This window comes from Aulonocara stuartgranti (assembly GCF_965226115.1).
Source record: "Aulonocara stuartgranti genome assembly, chromosome: 20".
Taxonomy (NCBI): domain Eukaryota; kingdom Metazoa; phylum Chordata; class Actinopteri; order Cichliformes; family Cichlidae; genus Aulonocara; species Aulonocara stuartgranti.
Genome location: NC_138956.1, coordinates 38,104,461 through 38,128,801, shown reverse-complemented (window position 1 = coordinate 38,128,801; position 24,341 = coordinate 38,104,461). Strand labels below are relative to the sequence as shown.

Here is a 24,341-nt window from a genome sequence, read left to right as displayed (position 1 = left end):
ACAACAAGACACTCCTTTGTAGAAATCCACCCTCCTGACTTGGAGTCTTTGAGTCTGGGCAGCTTCTGCAGCGTCTCTTCAGCTCCTCCTGATGACCACCCCTCATTTATTTTATGACTTTAATCATTTATTTTCTCGGTGCACTTTTTTTCCATCGTTCCATGAACGCAGCCTGAGCTGTGGGTAAGAGGGCGGAGCATGCGCACTGAGCCAAAGTGTTATGAAACAAAGTAGCGCAGCAGCGGCTCGAGGTGCAGACAGTCAGAGGGACCCAGCGCGCAAACACTTATACCCCGGCACAGCTCCCCGCTCTGCCCGAAGACATGCTCCCGTCCCTGGGCCTCACATAGATGTCACCTCCGGGGAGCCAGCACAAGGTGAGCGGGTGGGTGCGGGTTGGGGGGAGACGGAGGTCGGCGTATACAGCGCCACCGGTTACATAAGCTCCGCTCCAGTGACCCCGTTTCTGGGGCCGTATCGGGTGTGCCGTCCCGGGCAGGTGTGTGGGGGGTCTCCCCGGTGTGTGAGGGACAGGTGGATGTGGTTTGGATTCGCACCGGTTTTATTCAGCCGGAGCTGCGCTGAGGCGGAGAGCCCATTCACAAAAAAACTCCGTGACCTAATTTCCATTTGGAGGGTCCGTGAACGCATCTCAGCCTGTTGGCGTGCCGAAAGCTTCAGCGTTTATGTTTTCATCTTCATCGCGTGGGCTGAGTGTGAGGATGAGAAGTTCAGGCTGGAGCCGCTGGACATCCTGAAGGTCAGAAACGTCTGAGATCCGCCGACTAATCACAAGAGCGGAGCTTTGACCGCAGTCGTCACAACCTGGATCCCAGGATTGATCCCACAGCTGATCTCTGAACCAGCAGCTTCCTGTGCTGGCTGATCGGGGGTCGGTGTGCTGATCGGGGGTCGGTGTGCTGATGGTTTGATTGAGTCGGGGGGAAAGTGGGTCAGTGGGAAGTTTGTGTTGTTGTTAGGAAGAAGTCGGAGCGGCGCTGCGGGTTGCACAGGAGGAGGTTCGCCCCAGAGATGATCCTTGAAGCCGCACATAGTGCAGACCCGCAGCACAGCTGGAAAGTTTACAGACCAGGCTCAGATTATAATCTAGTGTGTTTGGGACATCTGGAGGAGGAGCAGCAGGAGCTCCGACCTGCAGCCCAGCGGCACTCCCTCACCCAGGTGCACCCTGGGAGTGTCGTCATCATTGTTAATATTCTTGATATTGAAAGTGTGATGATGCTGCTTAAAGCTGGGGGAGGGGACAGCTTGGCTTGTCATCTGACCTCAATAAGTTTTGTCTTTGTACGTTTATTTCAAATCAGCCTGCGTGGAAGCAGTCTGGACTCACTGAGCGATGATTGGCTGCTCTTGTTTTCTGGTGTTTGGTGTCGTCTGTATGTTTTTCATGCAGAACAGTAAAAAAAAAACAAAAAAACACTCAAAATATTTAAAAAACAAAGAAACGCATCTTTGTAAAACTGTGTCCTCAGTGAAAATGAGCCCACCACACTACGACTCAACCTCTGAAGCGAGCCTCCAGCTGGTGATTGGTTGAAATATCTCCTCCACGCTGATGACACTGTTTACATCACATTCTAAATAATGGCGTGTGTGTGATAAACAGGTGTGCAGTGTTAGGTGTGCAGCAAACGTCCAGGTGTGGAGACAAACACCACACGCTAACCGTGCGTCCATGTCTCACAGCTCTGTGTGCGCTCTGAGTCTGTCGTGAATCTTCGAGGCGCTGAGTTTTTGTTGAGCACGGCGAGTTCACCTTTGAAGACGAGCTCAGACGAAACAAAAGGCAGTAAAAGTTGTCCGCGCTGCAGGTAAAGCTCACCTGCTGCTTTGATGTTTCAGTGTCAGTAATCGGGTTAAGTTCTCAGCAGGTAAACACTCTGCTCACCGTTTCTCTCGCAGCTGACAGATCCTGCGAGCACCTGTGGGACAGGTGCGATGGAGGGGGTCGGTGCTGCCCGCCCTTCAGCTCTTTAGTCTGATTGGTTGTAGAACTCTGTGATGAGTGAGCTGCACTCACCGAGCTCAATATCAGATTATGAGGTACGACAGGAAGTGAGGAAACAGGAAAAGGTTTGAAGATTTTTTAACCTTGTGCTTTGAGCTTGTTGTGACTGTTTCTACCCACAGCAGAAAGTAAAAGCCTGCTTCTATTGTGGGCCCATCCCACGCCACTGCTCGCCGAGACGCGCCTCCCACCGCTCGGTTCAGTAGACTCACCGAAGCTTCTTCCTGTTTCCTCTTTCCTTTCAGAATAAAATGGCCCTAAATTCCATCCACTGGTTCCGGAAGGGCCTCCGTCTCCACGACAACCCAGCTCTGCGGGAGGCGGTCCAAGGGGCGTCCACGGTGCGGTGCGTTTACTTCCTGGACCCGTGGTTCGCGGGCTCGTCCAACGTCGGGGTCAACAGGTGGAGGTAAGAGGATTTAAGTTACAATCAGATTATCAGTTATTAATCTGTTATTGAGTCCTATCAGGACGCGATTTTAACCATTAAAGTTAACTGGACTTCAAATGATCTGATGCTGAAACTGAGTTTAAAATGGATGTTTTTAAATAGTTTCTGTTTTTCCATCATTCATGTCTTTACTGAGAAACACGCGGCGAGAGAGCGGCGTGTTGTTTAGGAGCACTTCATGCTTCTCTGCGGAGCATCATCTCGCTGTTTCTTCAGTAAGGACAGAAATCACCTCTTTATCCTTCCTGATAACAGCAGAGGTGTTGGAATCATGCTGCTCGTTGTTCCGCGTGCGTTTGACAAACTTGACATGTTTCCATGACGATCTGGTGGTCCTGTCGTTATGAGTCCAGCAGGAGGAAATGAGCAGATCGGTGCTGGGCGAAGCTGCAGTTCCTTAAGGCGCAGCATGATGTCAGCGTTTCTCTGATGTCAGTCACATGAGTTTTATTTAACGGCAGACGTTTTTTTCCATGGGTCGGTGGTCTCTCTGCGCCGGGTTTCACCCGGAGACGCCCGCTCAGCTGCTTTCACAGTCGCTCACTTCTGCATAATCCCAGGAAAGGAGGTCAGCCGGCGCGATGAGCAGGTTACAGCAGAAGTAGGTTAGAGGATCGCTGTCCAGGCTGCGTGTGGTCAGACCAAGCTGCTCGCCGCTTGGCTTCACGTGCAGACCGGCGGGGTTGAACTGCTATTCTTGGTCGCCGCGCAGCACGATCCACCCTGAAGGCAGTGACCCGCTCGTATCCAGCTGACTGCAATGCTAAAAGTGTAAACTGGTCAGCAGTTTCGGCATCGAGACAGGAAGTGCACATGGGTGACGCTCTGTGACTGTTTCTCATGGATTTCCAGAAACTTTCCAGAAATTCCCAGACGGACATTTTTCATTCAAACTAATGAAAATGAATAAATATTAATAAAAGATGGAGTTTAGAGTCCACGCAGAAACTGCTAATACAGGGAGTGCAGAATTATTAGGCAAGTTGTATTTCTGAGGAATAATGTTATTATTGAACAACAACCATGTTCTCAATGAACCCAAAAAACTCATTAATATCAAAGCTGAATGTTTTTGGAAGTAGTTTTTAGTTTGTTTTTAGTTTTAGCTATTTTAGGGGGATATCTGTGTGTGCAGGTGACTATTACTGTGCATAATTATTAGGCAACTTAACAAAAAACAAATATATACCCATTTCAATTATTTATTTTTACCAGTGAAACCAATATAACATCTCCACATTCACAAATATACATTTCTGACATTCTGACGTTGCCTAATAATTATGCACACCTGATATAGGGTGTTGATGTCATTAGACCACACCCCTTCTCATTACAGAGATGCACATCACCTAATATGCTTAATTGGTAGTAGGCTTTCGAGCCTATACAGCTTGGAGTAAGACAACATGCATGAAGAGGATGATGTGGACAAAATACTCATTTGCCTAATAGTTCTGCACTCCCTGTAGTAATGGATTGCATTTATATAGCACTTTTCAAGGCACCCAAAGCGCTTTACAATTCCACTGTTCATTCACTCTCACACACTGGTGGAGGCAGCTACAGTTGTAGCCACAGCTGCCCTGGGGCAGACTGACAGAAGCGAGGCTGCCATATCGCGCCATCAGCCCCTCTGGCCAACACCAGTAGGTGAAGTGTGTTGCAGGGGGATCGAACCGGCAACCTTCCGGTTACAGCTGAGCTTCCCAACGCCCTGAGCCACGGTTGCCCTGATAGTGTGTTTGATGCCAGTGAGACAGGTTTTATTCTTATTTTCAGACACCAGTTCTTAAAGCTGTCGTACTTTCCTGTGTTGAATATTCACTTTATGATCGCGTGGCATCAAAGTCTGCCTTGAATCTGAGACATGATGCAGGGACCTGGGATGAAAACCTGGAGAATTTCCAAAGGATTCCCGGTGGGGCAGCAGAGGGAATAGCAGTGAGTTTGTGTTGCTACAGCTAAAATCTGCGTTTTCCTGCCATTTCTGTTCATGTGACCAACAAACACATTTAAGGTTTTTCTGAGTCAGTCGTAAGGGGAGGAGAAGCAGAAGGACTCGCAGGGTTGTGCTGCAGCTGAGGGGATGTGGACTCTGAAGGGAGAAGCTTATTTTGTTGAGGTTTTGTTTTCGCGTCTTAAACTAAATCTGCAGACCGTGGCTTAGAAGTGCGCCGTCGCTGAAGCCTTCTATTATGAGCTGCTCTGAGCTTTAATGTCCTGCTTTGGGAGAAGATGAATGAGAGCCAGCAGATGTCTGTTCAGCTGCTGTGACACCTGCAGCTCTGTGATGGCAGCCCATCATCCCATTAGCTTCGTTATCTTTACCTGAAACCTCGAGTCACACCGGGATTAAATGGCTCCGTCTCCTGAATGAGCATGTTTGAAAGTAAACTTGATGGAACAGAACCCTCTGAAGCTTTCTGTGTTCCCGACCCACATCCTCTGTGTGCTGCAGGACTTCGTATAGAGGTCAGAGACGATCACGTTGGATAACATACGCTGAAACCAGAGAGCTGCCTGAGATGTAGGTTACTGTTAACCCAGATCTAATCTGTGCTGCAAGCTTCACTTAAACAAACCAGACTAAGCTGAAACGTCCTAAGATTTGACAGAATAAACACTTAAATCAGTTTTACAAACGACTTCTTTACAGATCATAAAGGTTTTTATATTTTCCACCAATAAACACAGATTATAACAAACATGTGTCAATCACATATTTAAGAGAAGAAGGATCCTGTGCTCATAATTATACATAGATTAGTGTGTAATTATTCTCCCAACAAACTCATTCATTCAACGTATACTTAATATAGGCAAAATACTTGGCAGTGTGTGGAAGCCGCCATGTTCCCCCACCATATTTGAAGGACATCTCCCTTCTCACTAATAACGTTGACCATCCAGCAGAGGTGATGGAGAAGAGGTTGTAGGCTTTGTGTGCCATCTTCAGACTAAAGGATCATATATTTTATTGTTGGATTAAACGTCTTCAAGAAACTCTAAGTCCAGTCACTTTCTCTTGCAGCTCCTTAGACCCCCATGACCTGGATGACGAGCCTGCACAGACATCTGGATAAAACGTCTCCAGAGAGCCAGCTGAACAACCACTGCTGGTTACGATTTAACATTATAACAGCTAATATTCGGCTGTAGTATCATAGAAGTCACTCTTTCCCCCAATAAACAGTTTGATTGTTCGCGGGCGAACAGAGGCAAGCGCGGGCAAACAGAGGCTAATGCTGGTTAACAGAGACAAGCGCGGGCAAACAGAGGCTAATGCTGGTTAACAGAGGCTAGCGCGGGCGAACAGAGGCTAGCGCGGGCTAACAATAGTGCTTACTGATTCAGCGAGTCCTCAAAAGCACACCTCAGTATCGCTGTCATTGGTCAGAAGTGAGCTTCTGACTGTGTAAAGAAAGATGGACGCTGCTCACGTGCATTGACAGCTGAGGTAAACAGCAGACTGCCAGCCCACACAGCCGGGAAAAACACTTGGGGGTGGATCCAGATTCAGAAGCACGCCGGTGGTCATTAAAGGGCCAAGTTTAACGTGTCAGACTAAAACATGTTTGTCCTGTAGCAGCCACCATAGCTTGAATTATGCACTTGAGCTGCTGAGAGATTTCACACTCACCAGCCTGCAGCGTCTCATTCACACTGCTCCTCCGTGGCTCCTCTCCTCCTCTTCAGCTCACTTCTGCTCTGCTGCTGCTCTGCTGCTGCTCTGCTCCACATTTCACTCTTTATTTGTTGGCATTGGTTCTCTGGACTGTGTTCAGCTTTGCCTCCCCTGCTGTGCTCAGCCAGAAACCCACCGGCACATCCACGACCCGTTCTGCAGCTTTCATTTAACTACAGTCCTCTTTGTATTTATTAATCAGTCACAACTGGCTCATGTTAAAGCTCCCTTTATATCTCAATGTGTGTAAAAAGTCACGCCATCCCTAAAAGTCCAGGATGTAAGTCGACGTTTTGGGGGGGGGTCTTCCTAAGATTAAATCTATAAACAGTAAAGAAAGTGTCACATTTTGTATATGGACTCATTTTTATCGATACGCTTCTGTTACAGGCTTTTATTTTTCTGATGATCATGGAGATTTTTCTGACATTACCATCATCCTCACAGTAAGAGGCTCAGACACTTGTTTTCAAAGTCCTCGAACGTGCTCAAGTTTCCCGCTCGGTTCTGGTTCTGCTTGGTTGGCGAAGGACCGAAGAGGCGGAGCAGTCAGCGTGCACCAGCGCCGTGTGAGTGCAGAGGCTGAGCAGTGGCCTGTTAATGTGGGACCAGATATTTTGCCATTTTCAGGGAAATGTGAGAGTCTGTGCAGACATGTAGGTTAGTGTGCCAGTGCGGTAAACTTATGAGCGGTTATGTGATGGTGACCTACATGAGGGGAGGCTTTCCCACGTGGCTCTTATTCAATCGTACACACAGCTGATCGATGCTGGAGGAGCAGGAAAAGATAAAGGAGCATCAAACTAAATAACAGTCTGTTAAACTACGTAAGCGTCGGGCATGCCGAGCATTCCCTCTGAGTGAGGCTGGCGGCTACTCCATCAGGCCTGAGTCTCCCTCTCCCTGATGAAGAGCCAGCGAGCTCTACTCGTCAAACACAGCTGCCATACTGTCAAACTGGACTTGCTGCTTATGGGCTGCGAAGCTTTCCAGAATGAGTCCTGATCTGTTTCAGGTCTGTGATGGTGCTCGTAGAGCTGGGCGATATGGCCTAAAATCCATATCATATCTTCTGTAGAACGTACTTTACACACTATAAGGCGCACTTAAAATCCTTTAATTTTCTCACAAATCAACAGTGAGCCTTATGTGTGAATTCTGGTTGTGCTTACTGACCACGAACCGATTTTGTAGCACACGACACGCAGAGCTGTCAAAAATGTTTTAGTATGACGTTGCTAAGCTACGAAGCTGCACCGCTTGATTGCTTGTCGGAGCATTACAGCTGCCGTAGTCTGGAGCCTCGCGGAGTAATCTGGGTCCTAAACTCCGTCTGTTTCAGGTCCCAAAGTCAAACCAACACTGCGGCGTCACAAACTGTATGGCAGCCTCGCTTCTGTCAGTCTGCCCCAGGGCAGCTGTGGCTACAACCGTAGCTGCCTCCACCAGTGTGTGAATGTGAGAGTGAATGTGAGGGTGACTGGGTGTGTAAAGCGCTTTGGGGTAAAAGCGCTATACAAATACAGGCCATTTACCAGGTGTAACAATTAAGTTTAACATCCATGAAAACAGAATTTATTACTTTTAACAGAGTTAGAAGTTAGCAGGAAGTTAGCTCGCTAGCTTCCACCTAAACATGATATAGCATGTTCTGACTGAGAGATTTCTGAAACAATTCATCCTTACTGAACCAAGCCTGGGAACTCCAACCAGAGCTGGAGAGATACAGCCAACGCACTACAGCACATGAGCCCACCCAAACACAGTGGGAGGGTCTTTGTGCTCTTAAACGTGTTTGTGGCGTTGAGCGGACTATGGAGGATGAGAGTGATCATGTCAGAGTTCACTCTGTCACCTGACTTCCTGTAGTGTCTGTGTTGCTGTTACTGCTGACAGAGAAACAAATGCTCTAAAACTCACACCTCCTGGACAACAATGATGTTACGCACAAAGCTCCAACACCTGATGAGGTTTCTACAGTTTGTGAGCCGTTCAGGCCTCCAGCTGATCAGATCTTCTGAAGTGTTAAAGTGTGAGCCTGCAGAGTGACTCGTGCTGAAGGAATCGGGGAAAACACAACGTCTGGATTTATTTCATGATAATTATCCTGAAGGTTTTGCGTGAAAGTGTCAAAGCACCAAATTCATCCAGTCAGGACAGTGTTTCTATTTGCTCTCGATTCAGCCTGTGACTCATTACAGGTGTGTGTGTCTCTGTGTGCACGCGTGTGTGTGTGTGTGTGTGCGACAGGAATGAGGTTACTGGGCTAAGGGATTGTGTTGTGGAGCGGTCGAAGCTGAGTGTGTCTGCTCTGACAGATGTAGGCCAGAACAGTTATATAAGGATGGCTGTACACACACACACACATACATACAGTGACACACACACAGCGCCTCCCTGTGTTTTCACCAGCATGTACGTGAGCAGCAGTGCGAGCTTCCCCATCAAAGATACCAGCCTGCTTGAGTGCACGTGGTCATACAGGTTCACTCTCTGCACGTGTACGCTCATGAGGGTGCTCACGTGTGCACACATAACAGCTGATGGCACGAAGGAGCCGAGCGTCTGGCTGGTTTTCATCCAGTCAGATGGAAATGAGGATTTCCTCAGAACAGTCTTTTACTGTCAGTGTTCCTCCTCCAGGGGGCGCCGTTCTGCCATTTGTCTTTGTGACTGCAGACGCGTGGCTCAGGGTCAGGACTCGGGCTCGTAGCCTCTTCACTGTTTTGGTCATTGTCCTCTTTATTCTCACCATCTGAAAACGCAGAAACCTCAGTGATCAGAACGTGTTTCACTTCCATGGATTCAGGCACAGAATAACGGAGGCCACACTGAGGGCTGCACTGAGCCTCTGAGTCCCTGCACACATGAGCGCCGACTGCAGAGAAACCACAGCGCTGTGCTGTGTGAGCACCGTCGTCTTTAGCTCGCTCACAGTCGTTCTTGGACATCAGGTCCGGGGGACTTTTGCGTTTGACTGACTGAATCTGATGACTGCGCTGGTTTTGCGGCCTTGGTCGAGCCGTTTCTGCGCTCGTTGTAAAGTCAACGTCGGGCAGGTTTATTCTCCTGAAATCAGGCATCATGTTGCTCGGAGGCCCGAGTGGCTGCAGACTGAACCGAGCTATAAAAAGAGCAGACGGTGATTATAAAACCTCCTGGCTGAGTGTGTGCAGGCGCTCACGTGCCGCCGCACACAGATTGGGAGCAGGCAGAGCTTTGGCGGTTTAACGATGGGGTCAGACGGGGGGACGGAGCTGTAACGATCAGACTCTGTCTGGTCTGTTGGACCTGCAGTCACACCTGATCAGAACCCCAGCACGCCCTCAGAGCTCATCAGCTTCAGACACTACACACATGAATGCATGCTTTCTTTTCCAAAAACCAAGAAACTTCTCAGGGTTTCGCTGTGGCGCCCCCTAGAGGGGGCAGCTGAGAGGATTTGTGGATCATAGCCTGTCTCATTACAGCGAAATGATTTTTATCTGGGTCGGGTTTTAAAAGCGCGAGTTTCACCTGTAGGATCCAGCATCTTCCTGTGAGCTGTAATTATTACTAAAGTGTTTTTGTAGTGGATAACTCTGAGAGGGCATTTCCAGCTTCGCGGCCCAGCGGGGCAGGGGCGCAGGTGTTGGGAATCCCTGGGTTCCCGTCCTAGATGAGGGTCAATGATTTTCGCTTTGTCATGCATCTCGTTTCTGTCCTCCTGTCTCTCCTCAGGTTTCTTCTCCAGTGTTTGGAGGATCTGGACGCCAGCCTTCGCAAGCTCAACTCTCGCCTTTTCGTCATCAGGGGCCAACCAGCCAACGTGTTCCCGCGGCTCTTTAAGGTGAGATGCAGGAAATCCTACTCCGGGGTTAGGGCAGACATGTGACCAGGGCGCTCTGCTCTGCTGCTCCTGCAGCCTGTTGGGAATCCTCTCTCTGTGTTTCTCAGGAGTGGAAGATCTCCCGGCTGACCTTTGAATACGACTCAGAGCCTTTTGGGAAGGAGAGAGACGCCGCCATCAAGAAGCTGGCCATGGAGGCGGGCGTGGAGGTCATCGTCAAAATATCGCACACCCTGTATGACCTTGACAAGTGAGTGAGCTTTATTTAACAACAGCGCGGATCCTTGAGAACACAGCGACGCTGTAAGGACATTCAGGGAGGGTTGTTTCAAACCGTCATGGAGCCTGAGGTCACATGATCACGGTCATGTGTCATGAGATTCCTCTTTGCTTCTCCGCAGGATCATCGAGCTGAACGGCGGGCAGCCTCCGCTCACTTACAAGCGTTTCCAGACTCTGATCAGCCGGCTGGATCCTCCGGAGATGCCTGTGGAGATGCTGACGGACACACTGATGGGGCACTGCGTCACGCCCGTCCTTGAGGACCACGGGGACAAGTACGGCGTCCCCTCGCTGGAGGAGCTTGGTGAGAAATCAAACACACTCACGAGAAAACAACCACAAAGATGGCCGACAGCGTTTCTCGTAGTTGAAGCACCAATCAGAATCTCCGTGTACTTATTCATCCACGCCCTAAAACCAAAATCCAACAACAAACAGGCGAAGATCTATGGGCTCAAATTGTGGTCATAAATATTTTGTACTTGTAAATCAGGATTTATATGTGTAAAAAGAATTTGTGTGTGCGTAAAAAAGATCTGTGTGTGGCCAAAAAATACGTGTGAAATTCTGCACTGAAGTTTCAGGTTACAAGTATGAATTTTGACCCTACTTTTCTTCCTTTCATCCGGTTGGTCAATGTCATGTCAATCACAAATTTAACAATCCAATCAGAGAACAGATGGGTTTGGCTATTGGAGGGGTGCTTTATGGAGCTTCAGGTCCTTGAAGGGAGTAAATGCCCTTTTACATGCCAGCCCAGCTTTTTCTGTCTGTGGCGGTCCGAGTTTGGTGATTTTTGTGTCACAGGTTTACGTGCTTAATAAAAGGACCTCCAGAGCCTTTTCAACAGTGCTGCAGAGCTCTGGGGGGCAGGCAGTGCTGTGGAAATGACAGTCTTCACTAGTGGGGATAGTTACAAAGCTTTCTTTGTTTTGAATTAGCATACATGTTTTTATTGAACATTTGAAGATAAAAAAACTGAAACACTTGTAGAGGACGTAAAGTCAGAGATAGAAACGACAAGGAGCAGGTGCATCTAGTACAGGTAAAACCCCACAGAGCTCAGCAGCCAGCGCAACAAATTCTGGATCCTTTGCTTTTAGTTAGCAGTTAGCATTAGCAGCACATGTTACGTCCGATGTGAAAGGACCTTCATGCTGCGCATTGTGACTCACAGCCATGGTCCCGGGTCAGCCCTGACTTTGTGTTAAACTAATCCTAAAGTAATGATGGTGTTTCTAACCACTGATATAGCACAACTTTATCTTTTAACAGCTGCGGAAAGTTAGGGGACCTGACTGCTATCGGATATTTATACAGAGATCCTCCAGCTTCAAACTGTATCACCCTTCAAGGACCTGCAGTTCAAAAAAAGAACCCCTCCAACAGCCAAACCCATCTGTTCTCTGATTGGACTGTTAAATTTGTGATTGACATGACATTGACCAATCAGATGAAAGGAAGAAAAATAGAGTTTCACGCGTATTGCTTACACACACACAAATTCTTTTTACGCATACAAACCTGATTTACAAGTACAAAATATTTATGACTACAATTTGAGCCCATAAAAATCGACCAATGATCAAATCACACACACACACAGACTCACACACTCTCACAGACAGAGACACACTCTCACAGACACACGCACTCTCTCTCACACTGAGTGTAGCTGAGCAGGCCTGCAGCGCCCCCTGTGGCAGCTGTGTGCATCACAGCTTCGGTGCAGTTTGATGGCGTTCCTGCACAGCGTCCGTCAGTCAGCTGCTGCTTTCACACCTGCAGGTTTTGTCCCAGAGAGTTTTAAAATCAAAGTAAGGGCCAGGAGACCTTAAACGTGGCTCCTGAGTGAAGCTGTGACGCTTGAAGCTCTTGAGTGTTGCACGTTCATCCAAAGCTGATGTGTGTCATCAGCTTTGGATGAGTGTCTGGAGTGAAATAATATAAAAGATATTTGGCTGAAACTTTTTTCACTTTGAAACACTGATTTGTTTCTCAGACGACAGGGACCAGCCCACCCCAAACAGGGCTTTGGCTTAGTTGTCCTCTCTGCTGAGTCCCTCGACTTCATTGTCATATTTTATTTGTTCCTGTGTGTGACCCGGGCACCGAGCCTGAGCGAAGGCCTCTGCAGCTCCACAAACAGACATGAAACACTTGTTGCAGCGCCCTCTGCTGGAGCTGTTTTAAACGCAGGAAAAGAGCTTCCAGCCTGGTGGATCTGATTCTGGACTCATTCAGCTTTAAGGAGAAACTGCAGTCAGCTGATTGATGCCGAAAGAAGAACTCCTCCCATAATTAAACCCCAAACCTGTCACCTGCTCTCTAATTTAAAGCTCTGAGTCGGGTGAAGCCATCTGTCTCTGTCCATTCATGCAAGCACCTGCTGTGGAGCACCTGCTGTGGAGCACCTGCTGTGGAGCACCTGACCCTGAGACATTTAAGGAGCTCTGTGCTCCTGAATGAACGTGCTGATCCTCAGTCTGCTCCCCATTCAAAGAAACCTGCTGCTCCACAAAGCTCCGCCTCCATCTGCCACTCACAGCTGCCGCTCAGGTCACGTGTAGAGTGATGCACACCTGCCCAATATAACTCTAATCTGATCCCAATTAAGTAACTTCTGGTGCTCGTTGATGACTTCTCCTCACTCAGAGTTGAATCTGTCACGAGTCGTAGCGTCAGGCCCACGCCGCTCTCTCAGTCCGAGTCGTCCTCGGGTTTGGCAGGTGGGGACACGGTGGGTTCGGTTTCTGCTTCATCCTACAGCAGGTTCACTGACGGGCCGCATCTGAGCAGATCTGATCAATAACGTCAATAAAGTCCAGAAATGAAATATTGAACTTTTTATTCTGGTGATAAAACATGAAAATAAATCATCTTCAGTCTTTATTTTCAAACCAATCAGACGTTTACTCTGAGCTCGTTCTCAAGAGGTTACAGAAGTGAAATGACGGGGTCGTTTACCCATGGGGTCGTGACGGGTTAGTTTAATCAAGGGGTCGTTTAACCACGGTGTCGTTTACCCACAGGGTCGTTTAACCACGGGGTCATGGCGAGGTCATTTACCCACAGGGTTGTGACGGGTCGTTTACCCACGCGGTCGTGGAATGACGGAGCATCGCTCTTTTGTTCCTGAACTAGTCAGTTCAGTTCAGTTCATTTTTATTTCAAGCATTTCAAACATGTGGCTTCACAATCATTACAAAATATCATTCCATTATTTGTTTGAAAAGGAGTAGGCTGAAGTATTCACTTATTTGTCCCTACCCCCTCAAGTTTTACCTCTCATTCATTTATTTTTTTTGTCTTAAATTAAACAAACAACATATGAAACATATGAAGTAAAGCAAAACAAAACAAAACATACATAAATCAAAAACAAGAAATTAGCAAGCCCCACCACAGTATAGTTTCTTTCATATGAAAAATACAGAATGTGTATATTTGCAGATACACAAGTTATGGAAAAACAAACAAACCAAAACAAAAGAAACAAAAAAGAACCACAACACCATTACCAACAACCAGTCGAAGCTTATTTCTTTGTGTCTCTGAGTACCTTGGGTTTAAATTTCACCTGTGCAGGTGTGACTTAAAGGCACAGCGAGCAGGTTCAGGTAATCCAGCAGGTCTGGGATGGGAGACAGGTGGGTGGGGTGCCGAGTTCTGATTGGCTGTGTGTGTTTATGGAAGGTTGACCTGCTAAGGACAATGATGAAGGTGAACCGTCTCTTTCAGGCTTTGACACGGAGGGGCTGCCGTCAGCCGTGTGGCCAGGAGGAGAGACCGAGGCTCTTACCAGGATAGAGCGCCACCTGGAGAGAAAGGTGGGTACTGCAGCTGATGGTGGGCTGTGGTCATAGAAAGCTCTGAGGGGATGACGTTCAGCAGAAGCGCTGAGGACTTCTGAGTGACGCAGCTCCTATTTTCATTGGCTGTTATCTTTGATGGGGCAGATTAAAGATCTTCAGCATCACAACAGAAGAAACGCGCACTCATCTGTTTCAGTAAACACATTAGTAGGGCTGGGCCATATTATACCGTTCACGGTAATACCGGTACAATGTTAGGCAACGATAAGAAAATGAAATATGGCGATAGAATGTGGGTAAAATGCACATGCGCAGGGCCTTTGTTTTCATATGCACATGGCCGAAAAAGCATGGCGGCGACAGAGAATGAGAAGGGAGAAAGGAACATGCAAGCGGTCGTCGTTATTGCCGTATTTGTCGGACTAAGGTGCTCGTAAATCTGGGAGTAATCTGGGTCCTAAACTCCGTCTCTTCAGGTCCTAAAGTCAAATGAACACTGCGGCATCAGAGTTAAAAAACTGTCTAAATTCTTTCATCTTTAATAAAATGATCAGCGTTGCTGCTTTACCAGGTGTAACAGTTAAGTTTAACATCCAGGCATCCATGAAAACAGGATTTATTACACTTAACGGAGTTAGAAGCTAGCAGGAAGTTAGCGGAAGTTAGCTCGCTAGTTTTGCTAGTTACCTAAACATGATATAGCATGTTCTGACTGAGAGATTTCTGAACAAATTCAAACGTACAGCTCTGCTGTCACTTCCAACATATAATAAGACAGGAAACTAAACAGCAGTGACGTTTGTAGGGTTACTGAAGTTGGACTAGCTGGTATATAATGATGTGCTACCTGATCGCTAACGACACAGCTATGTTAGCATAACATAAACAGTGAAGCTGGAGGACGAACACTAACACTTTTCCACTCGATAAAAGTTAACTTCAGGGTTCATCATGGTTAGAGACAAATGCAATCCTATGGCAGGATGCTGTAAACAGACCAAACTTCAGTCAGGAGAACAACTGAGATAATCCATCCACAATACGAGGTTAGCCATTAATATACTGCAGCAACATGGGAATAGAGCAGCTGCCAGAGAATTCAACATTAATGAATCAATGGTACAGAAGTGGAGGAAGCAAGAAGAATGAGTTTAATAAAATTTGATTTATCTGACTGCTTTGTTTCGCTTAATGTGCCTTATAATCCCGTGCAGTTTATGGTCCAAAAAAATACGTATTTGACGTTTTTATTTGGCACACTGCAGTTTAATATTGCAAAGCACCTCTTTTTAACTTTGGTGGATATTATACATGGTTATGCTCAGGATATGTCAGCCCATTTCTACTGGAAATGGCTTTTGGTTAAACCTTCAGCAAGGAATTTGCATTTGCACTGTTCAATTTTTATATAGCTTTAATGCACATAAAAAACAGCTGCTTGTTTAAGTGAAAATAAATGGATGGGTTTTTGCGCTAGTAAAGTTGTGGAGTTGTATTTTGTCTCTTGCGTGTTATCGCAAATTTTCAAATATATATCGTGATAAATATTTTTGGCCATATCGCCCTGCTCTAACAAACACTGTTCGCTTTCTTTTCTTGTCATGTTCTTGTCTGTCCGAAAACGTCTTTTGTTCAGGTTCACAGACATGTGAAACACTCCCTGCTTCTTTCCAAACCAGCCGCCTGTGATTTGGTGAATACTTTAACGTGGCCGTCTTACTTCCCCTCCTTTCTCTCTCCCTCTCTCTCTCTCCAGGCGTGGGTGGCGAATTTCGAGCGTCCGAGGATGAACGCCAACTCACTGCTGGCCAGCCCAACAGGCCTCAGCCCATACCTGCGCTTCGGCTGCCTCTCCTGCCGCCTCTTCTACTTCAAGCTCACCGACCTGTACCGCAAGGTCTGCGTCAGACCCACACGTTGCTGTTGCATATTTGTGCTGCCCCGAAGCATCGGTGCGACTGCACCGCAGCGATGATCTCATTTATGGACGTGTATGAAGCAGAGCCCATCTGCTACTCTGTTTCTGTACGAATGAACTCCATAGACGAGACAATGCTGTGCAAAAGTCTTGAGCCACCCCTCATTTCTTCACAAACGTTCCTGTAATCTTTGAAGTGCTCTTGAGCAACAGTTGTCCAGAGGTCTTTGTAATGTTAAACTCTGACCTCTGAATCATTCTGAACCAGTGTTGTAGTGTTAGGTTGTGCCTGTTGTGTGCAGACACAACCTAACACTACAACACATTTGAATCAGAAGCTAAAACTAAAGAAGGCAGGCTGTCACACAAACACGTTATCTGTGAATCTATGAGACACGCCAAATATAACGCAGTTTGACATGAAATGGGATTTTTGGCCCAACAAGGCGATTCCCAAAGAGGAATAATATCATTTTATTATTTCCAGATCATTGCATATCAGTGCAGGTGTGAGCTATGAGTGCACTTGCCAGATGCAGTGATCTGATTGGTCAGATCTGAACCATCAGAGATGAAATATTGGCATGAAGGCCCCACCGAAAGGGCGGTGACATCACCGCTGGGCTCAGGTCGGTGCTGCTGAACCCACTGAGACGGTCGAACGGTGACTGACTGCTGTGATCAACAGAACGTCGTTGAAGTGAAACACTTTTATAAAACCGATGGCCGAGGTTGAAAGAGTTAACCCCCCCGAACGCTTTTAACCCGATGCTTTTGTGATGTTTCTACTGATGCAGGTGAAGAAGAACAGCTCTCCTCCACTCTCGCTCTACGGACAGCTACTGTGGCGCGAGTTCTTCTACACCGCCGCCACCAACAACCCACGCTTCGACAAGATGGAGGGAAACCCCATCTGCGTCCGCATTCCCTGGGACAAAAATCCTGAGGCGCTCGCCAAGTGGGCTGAGGCGAAGACGGGCTTTCCCTGGATCGATGCCATCATGACTCAGCTGAGGCAGGAGGGGTGGATTCATCACTTGGCCCGGCATGCCGTGGCCTGCTTCCTCACCAGAGGAGACCTGTGGATAAGCTGGGAGGAAGGAATGAAGGTGAGCACATGGGAAGCGGTCATGGTGCGGTGACGTGCCGATACTGAAACATGCCGATGAATCAGACGGGAACAGCTGACCGCATTACTGCCTTTATTTTTGTGCGTCAGGGTTTAATGTCGTAGGTGTTTTTCCTTCTTCGTGTCGGCCTTATTATTTTGGCACGTTTGCCAGTAACTTCCGTTCATGCTTAAGGAATAAAAACAACCGAGTTAAAACAAAGTGATGTTACTCACTCAGGTGTCGGCTTATTTTTGCACTTCCTGTTTTAATGGGCTGTGGTTACCTGCTGCAGGTGTTTGAGGAGCTGCTGCTGGATGCAGACTGGAGCGTGAATGCGGGCAGCTGGATGTGGCTGTCCTGCAGTTCATTCTTCCAGCAGTTCTTCCACTGCTACTGCCCCGTGGGCTTCGGCCGGCGCACCGACCCCAACGGGGACTTCATCAGGTGGGTACCTTTCCTCCTATCGCCCCTTGGTGCCAACAGCTGAGCCCGCACCTGGTTGGCGCCCTTCCTCCCTCTGTCTCTCAGGACTGCACAGATATTAGAGCGTTGAGGGTCATCAGAGGAGAGCAGTGAGTCACAGGGGAAGCACAGACAGATTTACCTGTTTTAAAAGTAACACCTGTTACACCTGATGGAACCTGCCAGTTACTGATGACGTCAGTGTCTCACACACAGTCAGCTCAGGGACAGGTCAGCTGAAGACAGCAGAGGGGGAGAGAGAGATGGGGGGATAAAGGGGACATCCAGATCTTAGGGTAAGTCAACAAACCAGCGTCCTTCCCTCCTCGTCTTTGTCTGTGTGTCATCAGCTGTTTGTAGCTGTCTGTTCACACCTCAGCACTTAGTCTGGGATCCAGGATGCTAACGACCTCACAGTGTGTGTGTGTGTGTGTGTGTGTGTGTGTGTGTGTGTGTGTGACTCTGAACATGTATGCATCAGTAGACGTGTACCTGCAGCAGCGTGTTCATTACTGCTGCTCTCTCCCCCCTCCTTCCACTCTGTTTGTGATTTTTGGGGGTTGGGGGGAAAGTTCAGCGGTCCCTCTCCCCTTCGTAGATTGTAGCTGATTGCTTTTAAGGTGATTGGCCGGTCTCTCGCCCCTCCACCCAGGTGCAGCCTGCGCTTCCAGCCAGGGCTGCCGTGGATGGACGTTGTTGATGGCGGTTTGTTTCATGTACCTGTGCAGCCCTGAGGCACTCGCGCCCCAGCGGCACCCTCTGAGCAGGTTTATGACTCGGTGGCGTCTCATTTCGTCAAAAGGGATTCTGACCGCTTGGTAGGGAAATGCAAACGCCTCGCCTGCATTCGTTAGGTAGAGCGTTATGAAGCATTCCACGGAGGGTAGTGAGGAGAGGCGTTGGACCAGCTGTAGCTCTGCCATCGCAGTGAAGCACGATTGGCGCCGGTACTCGTTACCTGCGCCGTGCCACGCGAGCCGGTCCACTGTCCAGGCACTGGGCAAAGCCCCTCATCAGGCCCTTTGTGAAATGTTCAGTGGCGCTCTGCTTTTGTGAATGCAGCCCTGCGGCTCAGGCGGAGCTGGAGCGGCGGCTGGCTCACTCAGACACATGGCGTGGATCACTAGTGCACATGTGCATCACGTAGGGTAAAAAACAGGCCGAGATCAGAGATACAGATCTGACTGCAGAGGATAAGCAGCCCTCGCATGGCTAGGCTTAGGCTTTTCCCCGACCATCATCCACCCAGTCACATCCATCCAACATCCAACCACATGCAGCAGGGAGAGTCAGCCCCACCCTTTATGTTTAAAGATGTCTGCATATCTGCCAGTGTAGGCGTGAGGTGAAAATCCAAAGCCGTGACACTAAATGTGGACAGCAGATTGAAGATTACATCATCAAAGATTACATGACAGGAAGAGGAAGCCCTTATTGCCCACGCCACCCGCCGCCCTCCATCGGCTCGCGTGCTGCCGGCAGGTCGCGGATCTTCCTGGCAAAAGGGTTGTGGTCCCTTTTGGTGAAATGAGGGGGCTCCCTAGTGTGCCGGCCCAGAGTATGGCGCTGTGGCGATGGGAGAGGACAGTCAGCAGAGGCTTTGGGCCCACTGACCACTTAAAAGACAACCACCACAGTCAGAGGGGCAGGGGGGGCAGATTTGAGCTCTTTTCTCAGTCCACTGCTGTTTGAAGGGGATGGAGGTGGGGTAAGGTTGGGGGAGGGTGGGGCCAGAGCTGGGAGGTACGGTGGAGGACTTCTGTCATCAACGGCGAACTCTCAGGAGAACTTCAGCTTCCTCTTCTGTTCAGCTGTGAGGAATGAAACCGAAGAAGAGCTTTGAGCGATGGACGGACAGGAAGCTCGATGGCAGATCTTTTCCACCGTACGCCGGCTCTGGTCCAGGTGGGGTGGGAGGGGTTGGGCGGGTGGGCTCAAAACTTTGTGCTTTCTAATGGCGTGTTTCAGTAGACGTCTTCCTAGCGGCACCAATCAGCAGTGATGTCTCTAACGACACGGCGCTCTCCGTCCGTCGAGCACGCGTGCGTCCACACGGCCGCACCGCTGCCTGCCCCCACTGTGCCGCTTCCCACAGTTCCACTCGCCCCTCTCCTCCGCCCCGCCTGTGTCCCCTCCTCGGACTCGGTAAGGTCGGACCAAGCGCAGTAGGTAGGTGGCTCTCTTTCCACGACAGTCCAAGGAATCTTCTGCACGTTGTGAGATGTTGACCTCTTGCTGCAGTCTGATTGGCTCTCGCAGCGTCGCTCTGCGTGTGCGTGGCGTGGCTGCCGTCACACCAGCTCACAGTAAATGTTGTTGGGACCACAGCCCCTGGTTTTCCACCACGTTTGGCAGCATTAACGTCTCTCTGAGCGCCCTGTGATGGTTACTGCCCGCAGTGCTTCTGACTCATGTCCTGTAGCCTTACTGTGCAGTGTTGTGCTTGTTTGTAGCTTCGTTCTGCAGCAGCTGACTTCCTTAAAACTTGTAAGCACGAAGGGCTGCAGACCAGCATGCTCCGGCTGCAGGCCTAAACCTCAGCCAGCTCTTCACACAGCAGCAGCTAAAGTTTGGAAACACACATTTCAGCTCATATCTGAGACGGTAGCTCCGAAACATTCAGACATGACATTTTTTCCTCTTAACCCTTTACCTCCCTGCATCACCACCACCCCAATGCACTTTGTACCCCTCCTCGTGCTGACAGAAGCCAGCATGTCTAATGTCTCCATCTGCTTCCAGACGATACTTACCTGTCCTCCGAGGTTTTCCTGCTAAGTTCATCTACGACCCGTGGAACGCTCCAGAGTCTGTGCAGGCGGCAGCCAAGTGCATCATTGGAGTCCATTACCCGAAGCCCATGGTGCACCACGCAGAGGCGAGCCGGCTCAACATCGAGAGGATGAAGCAGATCTACCAGCAGCTGAGCCGATACAGAGGACTGGGTACGAGATCAGAGAACATGAAACGTTAGCCTTAAACCACAGCACAGCACGCCCCGGTCGCTCCAGGAACTAAAGCTATCAGTAACTTTAGAATATTTAATGAGGCCAAGTTCTGTCTTCGTGCTGCGCAAACTTTCAGTTCACACACTCATGTGATTCTTTCCAGAGGTTTGAGTCGTCGTAGCTTCAGGAGTTTAAGAGAGATGCACATGAAAAAAACGAATTCAAAGCTGAACCTAGTTTTTATTCTGCAGGAGTGTTTTTCTCCTCCAAACAGGTTTTATGTGATGGAATAACCTGCAGTAGTTTGATGTCTGTGACGTGTAGCAGCAGTGTTCAGATTTATTACAGTTTCAAATTGTCAAAGTTACGAGTAATAAGTGTGTGTGTGTCTTTCAGGTCTGCTGGCATCAGTGCCGTCCACCCACGGGAACGGGAATGGAGGAATGATGGCCTTTTCCCCTGGAGAGCAGCACCCAGGGACCAACAGTTCACACAGTAAGGCCTCTGGACACAGTCCGAGCTTCCAGCTGCTCTGGCAGCTCTGTTGTTGAGTCACGTCTTCTTCTGTGGTCTTCAGCGCCCGGAGTGTCGGGGAGCCCCGTTCCAACAGGAAATGGCAGCGGAAGCATCCTTCTCAACTTTGACAGCGAAGAACAGACCGGCCCCAGCGGCGTTGGACAGCAGCATCAGCGCCTGCAGCAGCATGGTACATGACGCCGCAGCTTCCTGTGTGGACTGAGGTCAGATTCACAGTTTAGTGGCACGATGTCGTATTTATAGTGTGTTTGTGTGTGTGTGCGATGCAGGATACCACTCAGTGCCAGACACCAGCCAGAACACCAGCAGCCGACTCTACCACGAGTTTGCTGTGCCTCAGCACCCAGGTACGCCGCGGGCAGGAAGCATTTGAAGTGTTTCACGTCAGCTTCGGCTCAGACCTTTCTCCTCCTTTTCCTTCAGGACTCCTCCTGCACCCCCGGGGCGGCATCACAGGGAAACGGGAGCGCGAGTCGGAGCGTGAGGGGTCGGGGGAAGAAGAGCCGGCGTCCTGCTCCGTGCACAAGATGCAGCGACAGAGCGCAGAGGTCAGCCCACCACTCGGCAGAGCTTCTGTCCAAAAGCTGCCAAAACAGTCCTGACACGTAAAGCCAGGCATCCCGTATTTCAGGACTTATTCCTTGTTGAGGGAAATTTAGGCCGTGTGTGAAACAGGAAGAGAGAGCGGCATTCCACCCCGCAGATATGAAGAACTCCTGTGGCGTGCTCGGTTGCCTGCCAATAATCCAGGTGTGTCTCGTCTCATTGCAGGCAACCTAGAGCAGATGGAGAAGAGACCGTGCGGAGTCCATGGAGCCGGCAGAGAGAGGAACGCCCGACATCACCGCCTGTCCTCCAATCACAGCAGCTCCAGACAGGCGCCTCCTCCTCTTCCTACTTTTCCTCACACACAGAAAATCCCAGGGAGCACACAGAGGTGAAAATGTGTCAGTTGGCTCGAATCGGTTGACCTCTGACCTCAGAGGAATGTGCAAAGAAACAAATGACCTCAAACTTTATTTCTAATAAAATAAATAAACCAATAAAAACTTTATTGTCTTAAACGGCAGCCACCGCCACGCAGCTGCCAGGCTACGACGCGGAGCCTTCGTCACAGGCTTCGGAGAGTCTTCTTCTACTCAAACAGGCTTAAACAGGGAAACGCAGCTAAAGCTCCGCCCACGAGCCACGCCTCGAACAAAGAGGTCATCCAGAGGAGCGCAGCTGTAACACGAGTGACCCGAAGCACCAAACGCAGCCTGCCAACTTCACTTCCTGTCTGTGTAAATAAAGCCTTTTTTTAATACTGGAGGTGCAGCGGGTTAATAAACACGAAACCTCCTACTTAACGGCACTGGTTGTGATTCCCCCTTTCACCACCTGGGGCAGCATTTCACCAGCACGTGTCTTCACGCTGTAAATGAGCGCGGCTCACCGCTCCATACATGCGCACGCACGCTACGCTGGGGCTTTGGATGTGGAGTTTCTTCACATCCTGGTGATGCTCCAGTTAACTTTGAGCATTTTTAAAGCAGTTTAGAAAAACAGGATGTTACACGTACTACCTTTATTTCCGACGCTGGCTTCGTGGGAACGTCTTCGACTGCCTGGTTTGTGCTCACTCGTATCGGCAGCTAACATCGAATGCAAGTGAAATTTGGATGCATTAAAGTCACAAGTGTCAGAGGTCTCTATATATTTATAGCCGAGCCCGTTCCTGGTCTTTGAGTCGTGTTTACAGTGACGTTCTTAGATTAGAGCCTTCGTGCCATGGCGTCGTTTAGCCCTCTGTGTGACGCCGTCATGCACGAGGAGGCGAAGCATGGCTGAACACTCAGGTCCTGATCTGAGACTTGTTCTGTTTCTGTTGTTGGACCATCGTCCTCGCAGCTTTTCCCACATTTTTACTGAGGTCGCTGCGCTTTAGCACTTGTGTTTGGTCCGACCTGGCCAGTCACATTTTCACCTCTCTGTTCCCCTCACACACACCTCCTTCTGCAGATGTGGTGGTTGAGCTAATGGCTGCGTTCAGACTCCTCTCCAAGGCATCACATTTTTCTAAGATTTCTTATAAAAACCAAAAACCTGCTAAACAAAAATGAAGGAAAAAAGACTAAAAACCAAGTTGAGTCAACGCGCTGAGACGGGCGACCCAAACGAGCCTCATTCTGTCACAGACAACATTCCTCACACGGTTTCCTGCGGCGCTGCACGGAGGGACACGTGAAGCATGCACGGCTGTTCGGGATCATTAAAACTGTAAATCTGCCCAACATCTGCTTCATGGCCGACAAACAAACGGTCGCTGGCGTCCAGGGGGGTGGGGATCCTCCACCCTCCACCAGCACCGCCACTCCCACTCAGAGAATGTATGATAAAATCCACACAGCAGCATCGGTGGCTGATGTTAGCACCACCAGCTACACACACACAAACAAAGATCTGCACATACACAAAGATACGCACACCTGTTATTACTGCGCAGTTTCATTACAGTTACCCTGTTTTCTTTTGAGTTTACAGTGTGATTACCCGAGTATTTCTCATGTCATTACAGAGTAAATATATACAGTAAATATGCTTTTTTCCCACAGGAAACGTAGTAAAGTACAGAGTAAATACTTGTAAACATCTGGTAATTTCACTGTATTTGCGTACAGTTACATGAGTAAGGACCAGGCTTCATGTGAGTTTGAATCCGGGCTAATTTATCTGTATTTAAACTGTAATCACACCCACAACTGTAAACTCAGATAACTCACTTCCTGTTGTTTCACAATAAAAGTCTTCTTCTACTGAACAGTCAGAGGCCTTTATTGTGAAAAGTGTTCATTAAAAAAACAATAGTCCATATCTCTGTCTCTCTCTCTCACACACACACACACACACACACACACACACACACACACACACACACACACACACACACAGCCTTCTTGATGATTAGCCAGGAGAGAACATCCCAGCCTGCCCTCTGATATCAGCGCCCCCTTTTGTTTAAGCAGTGTAACTGCGATCGCTGACGAGCAAGTTGGCTGTTTGGAACTTTGTCGCATTTATGTGTGCGTTGTTGGCCAATAATGCTAACAATAATAATAATGATAATAAAATATATGTTTGACCTAAATGCCCAAACCGACCTTGGTATTGATGATATCTGACGTGTTAATAAAACAAGTGTGGGAAATGAGGCAGCATTGCCCCGCCCTCACAGAGCCCAGGTGTTTGAGGTGTTTTACAGGATAAATTAAAGTTCTTTTCTGGCTAGTA

General features: G+C 48.7%; 1 protein-coding gene across 1 annotated transcript; it reads left to right on the top strand.

Annotated features, from left to right (window-relative positions):
* The first annotated feature begins 204 nt into the window (after window positions 1-204).
* LOC309697837 (cryptochrome-1-like) lies at window positions 205-23,871 on the top strand. The gene is made up of 15 exons (XM_082520019.1): window positions 205-377; window positions 2,275-2,438; window positions 9,889-9,997; window positions 10,105-10,247; window positions 10,399-10,583; window positions 14,021-14,109; window positions 15,851-15,991; window positions 16,810-17,121; window positions 17,417-17,568; window positions 20,329-20,531; window positions 20,931-21,029; window positions 21,112-21,240; window positions 21,341-21,418; window positions 21,495-21,619; window positions 21,843-23,871. Exons 1-15 carry the CDS (start codon window positions 351-353, stop codon window positions 21,849-21,851), a joined length of 1,965 nt encoding a protein of 654 aa, XP_082376145.1. The 5' UTR covers window positions 205-350; the 3' UTR covers window positions 21,852-23,871.
* Window positions 23,872-24,341: the final 470 nt, after the last annotated feature.

Coding starts and splice junctions, on each gene's coding strand:
- LOC309697837 (XM_082520019.1), top strand. CDS start 351: ATGTCACCTCCGGGGAGCCAGCACAAG. Junction 2,439..9,888: donor GTCGGGGTCAACAGGTGGAG/GTAAGAGGATTT, acceptor GTCTCTCCTCAG/GTTTCTTCTCCAGTGTTTGG. Junction 17,122..17,416: donor GCTGGGAGGAAGGAATGAAG/GTGAGCACATGG, acceptor TACCTGCTGCAG/GTGTTTGAGGAGCTGCTGCT.